At 37.5% G+C, this 6,636-nt stretch overlaps 1 protein-coding gene across 1 annotated transcript; it reads right to left on the bottom strand.

Moving 5' to 3' along the window:
- Positions 1 to 4,508: 4,508 nt before the first annotated feature.
- LOC129740544 (uncharacterized) lies at positions 4,509 to 6,630 on the bottom strand. Its single transcript, XM_055732254.1, has 3 exons — positions 5,931 to 6,630; positions 5,767 to 5,870; positions 4,509 to 5,258 (listed from the first exon to the last, which is right to left on the bottom strand). The coding sequence occupies exons 1-3, from the start codon at positions 6,354 to 6,356 to the stop codon at positions 4,592 to 4,594; spliced, it is 1,197 nt and encodes a 398-aa protein (XP_055588229.1). The 5' UTR covers positions 6,357 to 6,630; the 3' UTR covers positions 4,509 to 4,591.
- Positions 6,631 to 6,636: the final 6 nt, after the last annotated feature.

Genomic DNA, 6,636 nt, shown 5'->3' with positions numbered 1-6,636 from the left:
GAACTGATGCCTGCACACGTGTATATAGTTTTTGTACACATATTCGACGTGATATTTGATTAAATCAGTGTTCTGCTTAATAGGCGCATATAGCCCGCTCCTCCCCTAAAACTACTAAAATGAGCGTGGCGACGAACGCGTTAAAATAATTTCATTCCCGCGCGGGCATCAAATGAGAAAATCATCGTCATGTTCTCTCTGCAATCAACAGCGCATCAAGATAGCTAAAAATCAGATGGGAATTGAGTAATATCACAGAGAACAGACGTACAAGCTAGCCCACGAAACTTGTGTAAAATTTCCAACGGTCGTTTGAACCAATTTTTGTTTTTTGGATGGGCCACCAGATGTCTCCAAACACACCACAGAGAACTGTCAAAACCAAACTGAGAAATGAAACAAAATTATGATCAGTTTTCGAACAGGTCGTATGGACTGTTTGGCATGTTTCAAGAAAATTGCTGTTAAAGTTTTGTAACACCTTCGTTCGGTTGCATAATGGAAAAATATCTTAAAAGTTTATCACAATTTTTTTCAAGCTAGAAGCATAGAAGTGCTAAATGTTGGACATGATGACATGCAAAAGTGATACTTGAAAGTAACCCAGTTTGAGATGTCTATAGTATCAGTTCTGATGGGTAAGACTGATCGTCAAGAATATTCCTAATTGACTGGATAGCCGATTCGTCCTCTGACGATATCCCTTCAAGAAGTGCAAAAAGTTGTTCCAAAACGGTTAGTTATTTTAACTGCCTCAGTAGTGCAAAAACAAAGTGAACAAAAATTTATCACCGGTACTTTTAATACGGTTTTTACTTATTGACTTTTTTCGGTGAGTGAAACAATTTTTTTAATTTTTAAATTTACGTAACGTTTTGGGTTACTTTGGGGACATCTGATGATGAGTAAAGAAAAGTAACCCGAAACGTTAGGTAAATAAAAAAAAAGTTGTCTCACTCTCCGTAAGAAGTCAATAAATAAAAACCGTATGAAATAAAAGAAGTGAAATTCTGTCCAGTCAAAACTAACTCTTTTGGCATTTATCTAGAAACTAGCTGATCCCATACGAACTCCGTTTCGCTTTTAACTTGGAATATGTCATGAACAGTTTGTATGAAAGTCAATTTCCAAGCATTTTCCAGATGCACTTCCGAATTCATTGTTAAGTAATAATTGCAAAAGTATTGGACGATCACTTGTCCTGTCGTCTTCTACTAAATTTGAAATAAAGAATCAATTGACCGTGTCAAAAAACCCCCGTCCATAAATTCCAATTGCCAAAAAGTTAACCCTTCATTTCATGATTTTTTATTTTTTCTCGAAAAAATTCTCAATAGTGCGCAATGATGAATACATGAAGGGAAAAATAAGGAAAAAATATTATTTTCACATATTTCGGTTATTTAGCAAAAATATTAATTGTTGCAAATATGCAACAACATGAAACGGTTACACCTTTTTTTCTTCACACTCGACAACTGGAAATAAATGCTTATTCCTAATTTCTTTTGCACTAATCATAGTTTTCGCACAGGAACTTCGCAAATCTAGATTTCTGGACACCGGAAAGTTAAGAATTTATCTGGGAGTAGTTATGTATGTTGGTTTTCCACCATGGGTGCACGGATTCACCGCAGTTTCTGCCTAAGTATGTGCTCACATGCATTCTTGGACCGACCCCATGGCTTCGTATGTAGGTATATTTTGGAAGAACGAGTCAATCAGGTTACTTAGAGGTATTCCGGCATCCGTGCATATACCTGGCCAGCTGGCAGCTGGTTAAACATTCATAAAATCAGTTATAAGAGGAAACACATCTTACCTGTCGGCTTCTTATGGGATTCGAACCCAAAAGTTGTCTCGCCGATACCGGGAATCGAACCCAGCCTGGCACATCGGAACCAGACTCGCACCAGCTTATCCACTAGACTACAAAGACTCTCGAGAAATTAGCTAGGAGTAGTTATGCGATAATATACCACCTACTGAGGAAATTATTCCTTACGTTTGCTTGAAGGTGCTAAAAAAACGAACACACACATATATGATCTCAGTGAAACTTCATGTTTCTTTGAAGAGATCTAATTTACTTAACTCTAAGGCGTACATCTTTCAAGGATTTTATGGCTAGCATCTTACCACCAGACCACGGAAAGAGCACTATATGTGCCGTGATCGGGATTCGATCTCATGGACTCTGGCTTAGATGGCTGGAACGCTATCCTCTAGGCCACGACCGGCGGCAAAATGGAAAGCTTCTTACCTATACAACTTTTCTGAACATAACCTTGAACAAATCAACACAAATCAATTCCGAAAACGTATTTAAATTGGTTCTGATAAAGATTCTTAATCTTAAATCATACCATAACTATATGCCAGTTTTAATAAACAAACTTGATATTGAAGGGCAAAGTCTCAATTTAGTTTTGAAGGAATGATCCAATTACAAATTACATTAAACTATTAAATACCATTTGTTGGCAAAATTAAAAGAACAATAAAGATTTCTTCGGAATGAGCATCAGAATTTGGAACATGATTCTAAAATTAGAAATCAAACTTGAAATCAGTTTAAGAATAAAAAAGAAATAAAAATAAAACTAAATTCGAGAACAAAAAGTTTTAATTTAAAATCAACTTCCAGAGCTTCCAGGAAAAGGTTGAATAGTACAAATAAATAGCATTTTTCGTCGATTGATAATAAGAAACGGCTCATACTTTAGTAAAAAATAATGAGCATTGTAATTTTCAATCAAATCATTCATTCATCTCTAAGAAAAAAAAAGCAAAACAATACTTCAAACCTCGGTTATCTAATGTTGGTAGATAGTACTGAATTTTCAAGTGGAAAAATAAAAAAGCGTATTCATTGTTTGTTTTTAGATTTTTAAACTCTCTGGATAAAGCCCCGTACTTGAGTTTGAATCACGTTGAATAATATAGAAATTGGTGTATGCTTATTTTGCAAGTTATGAAGGCATCCGACATTTTTTTTTATTCAAAATATGTATTTGTTATACCAATGGGCCGCGGAAAAAAAATCAAAATAATGTGTTTTACATACGCAGAACTACCAATCCTAAATAAGTTAATTATTCGGACCCGTCCTAGTTTAAAGTTTGATAAATTTTGAACTTTTTATAATATTTTTCTAGTTTTGATAACGGTTTAGAGCAAAACTTTTATTTTTTTCACCTCGGGGGCCCTCTTTATTCAGGGGGGGGGGGGGGGGTGGCAATTTTTCTCATCCCTCCCCCCCTCTTAATACGGCCTGAACATGATAATAAATCATTAATAACGAAAACATTGTCATCGGGAAACAAATACACTGTTTAACGATGCAAGTTTCGAAAACACACTATGGAACCCATATAACTAGCTAGGGTACTACCGTTGCATGGTGTTGCATATTTGCAACAGTTATTGAAAACCCATTATATCAGAGAAAAAACAAAAAAAAAATCTCAAATTTTGTTTATTATGTAAATTACTTTAGTGGGAATACGAAAATATTTTTTTTGAGTCGAAAAAAAATTCTCAATATGAATTACACTAGGCCAAAAATTTGAAAAATTAGGCTTTTTCTACATTCCATATTTTTCAAATTCAAGTGGGTTTTTTTGGTTCCTATAAACACTAAAAATATTTTTTTTTTAATTGAACGTGATCTTAAAATTATAAATATTATTCCCATCGAAAAAAAAAAATTACTTTTTAGCTAAATGTGAAGTTTAGAACAGTTTTAATTAATTGTTGCATATTTGTAACTTTATGAAACGAAGGGTTAAAACTCTTTCGGTGGCCTCTTATATAATCTTTGATATCTGAAATCGATTCCCCTTCCCTCACAACTCCCGTGTGCAAATGTTCAAAGCTATCCATTGCATAATAACGTCAATATTGCTGAACACAGTGAAAAATTTATTAATATGGCAAAACATTTGACATCTGATATCGATTGCCCGTCCCTGAAAAATACCCTTCAGAAGGGGTCATCCGAAAATCTAAAAACATTTTTCATCATTTCTGGTCCTAATGAGCATCCATACCAAATTTCAGACCTCTAGCTCTTAAGACGGCTGAGTCTATAGAGGACAGTTTTTTTATGTTATGTTGATAAAATAAGCTCGTGCCCAAAAGCTCGTGGCGGCGAAGTCTAGCCGCTGAAATCCGCACAGTTGACGAGAACCTTGGCTGGCAGCAAGTGAAGACGCTGGCTCCGGATCGCCAGCAGTGGAGATCTTTTATCTCAGCCCTATGCGTCGGTCAATCGGCGCCAGACCCTTAGGTAGGGGGATAAAATAATGTTCTACACTTGAATTTTCATCTGGGGGCATGAATCGAGCTTCAGAGAAGAATTGAGATCAGCTGAACTTTCCAAATGATTTTAAGATGCTCTTCCACGTCCTGGTTTTTGTGTTTTTAGGTTCGTTAAAGGGAGCTAACGTCATCATGTTCGATAATGATGTTACCAACATTCGATTATCAATTTATTTTCTGTTTTGCACAAAATTCGTCAAAAATATTTAACAATTTCAATCACATGAGTATACGTTCTAAGTACTTCAAGCAAATTCTGCAAACGCGTTCAAATAGTCACCGTATCGGAGATGGTCGACACATTGTCACCGATCATGTTGTGTTCGTCCTGGAAACGGGCGTATCGCACCGGTGCTGAGTTGCTTCTCAAGCGTGCGGTTATGGTTTGAAGTTCCTCGGCCAGGGTTGTAGTGTGACGGCGTCGTCTGTACAGGACCAGCGCTACCCCGGTAAACAGGACACAAACGGCTAGGGCCGCCATAATCGAGTAGCTGAGCGGTCCAGCAGAACTGGTAAAATGATGATGCTTTTGTGTTGAGTTTCCTTGATCGCTCAGTTGTTCCGTGGTTGGTGTAATCGTTGGTAGCTCTGCGGTGCTGCCGGGGGCTCTGGTAGCGTTGATTTTGGGTAGTTGGGTGGTGGTTGTTGTGGTTGCTACCGTCGTTGATTCTAAGGCCTCTGTTGAAGAAGGAGTTTGTGTGGTAGTGGGGAGTTGTGTGGACGAAGTTGTGACAGGAGCGTCGATTGTTGGAAGGGAAGTTGTTGAAGAAAGTGGAGCAAATGTAAGCATATCCGTATCGGTTGTGGTCTCAAGTATATTACTGATCGTTGAAGCCAACTCAGTTGTTGTAACTTGAACGGTTCGGGAAATCTTTTCATCTGATGTAGTGCGTGGTGTCTCGGTGGTTATTGTTGACGAATTAATGGCTACCAATCTGAAAATGTCATTGTATTTTTATTTGTTCAGGTATAACTCAAGAAGTACGAAAAATAAGTATATACGGGTAAACATATTTAAGGGTACATGTAACTGGATTTGCGTTGTTGTCGATCGTTGGATTATCAGAGTAGAAAAGCTGGATAGTCGCATGTCCAGAATGAGCGACACTCGATCGGCATTCGAGTTATTACGAGGAAAAGTCCTTGAGACCTTGAGTGGTTAAGAGAAGAGATCATAAATGAGCATATGCTGTCATCTAGACTTCGTTAATGCCTTCATGAGCAATGCTTTCTAAGAATCCAGCAAATGTATCATCCATTATCTTTCACTTTCAATGTAAAGCTTCATTGCAGTTCTGGGTGAGATGAAGGCCATAAACTCCAGATCGATTTAAGACCGGATGGTTATACTTGAGTGGGTACCGTATAAGACAAGTTGCAATAACCAAACCTTCATCTCCTAAAGAAAAGAAAGTAATTTTGCTCAGGTTTGATTCTTCATACCTCATGAAATCGAGCCGAGAACAGTTGCAAGCTATAGTTTTGGTGTCCATTGTTGACTCACAGAAGGTTGAACTCCAGCTTGTTTGATCATCCCATAGTTGACACTGCAAGAACCATTGATACGGATTAAGTATTGGTTAGAAAATCGTTTGATAATTTCTTACCTGGTATTGCAGGCCGTTGTCGTTTGCCGGATTGGTTATGTTCCAAATAAACTGTCCAGTTTTCCAACGTGCTATTTCCGCTTTTTCGCTCGTATCGACAACCAAAAGAAATACATAGAAAATATCTGCATCCATCAGTTCGGCTCCCTTCTTAAGTAAATCCTTTCGCAGTCGATAACTGCCCAAGCAAAAGTGATCGATGCTAGATGACATTTCTATGCTATACGAAGCAATCCCAGTGAAGAATACGTTTTGTGTTTGATTCTCGTTCTTGGGTAAACGAATAGTTTCGCGCAGAGGATATCTCACATTCCCCTTCATTCTTTTTACATTTAGTGCAAACCAAACATCATCAAAATGATCCTGGAGATTCGAACACAAAGTCTGGGCAATATCAGGAATATAGTCTATGAACTTTGCCTTCATCGAGATCTTTTTATCTTCTGATTCGCTGATCGATTCGATTATTCCTCGATATAGATCTAGTTTAGTTTGTTGTTTGGTTTGCTGAGATCCATCAACCGTAGCTAATTTTGTTGACCGAACTGTTCTAGATGGACCACCTTCGGCTGAGTCGATCAAGTCAAGCAATTGATCCAGTAGACGATCGTTGCTGCCACCCTTGAAATCCAACAAAACTTTCACTTGTTGAGTAAAATACAAAACAGTAGCTGCTGTTAAATAGATTTTACGCTCTACGTAGTTT

The sequence above is a fragment of the Uranotaenia lowii genome, chromosome 1 (assembly GCF_029784155.1).
Source record: "Uranotaenia lowii strain MFRU-FL chromosome 1, ASM2978415v1, whole genome shotgun sequence".
Lineage (NCBI taxonomy): Eukaryota > Metazoa > Arthropoda > Insecta > Diptera > Culicidae > Uranotaenia > Uranotaenia lowii.
This window is presented reverse-complemented; position numbering and strand designations above follow the sequence as displayed.

Bases quoted from the DNA above. Each gene is read 5' to 3' on its own strand.
- LOC129740544 (XM_055732254.1), bottom strand. From the start codon at position 6,356: ATGAAGGCAAAGTTCATAGACTATATTCCTGATATTGCCCAGACTTTG. The intron at 5,871-5,930 runs GTAAGAAATTAT...TGGTTCTTGCAG, and splicing joins ACAACGGCCTGCAATACCAG to TGTCAACTATGGGATGATCA. The intron at 5,259-5,766 runs GTATGAAGAATC...TGACATTTTCAG, and splicing joins TCTCGGCTCGATTTCATGAG to ATTGGTAGCCATTAATTCGT.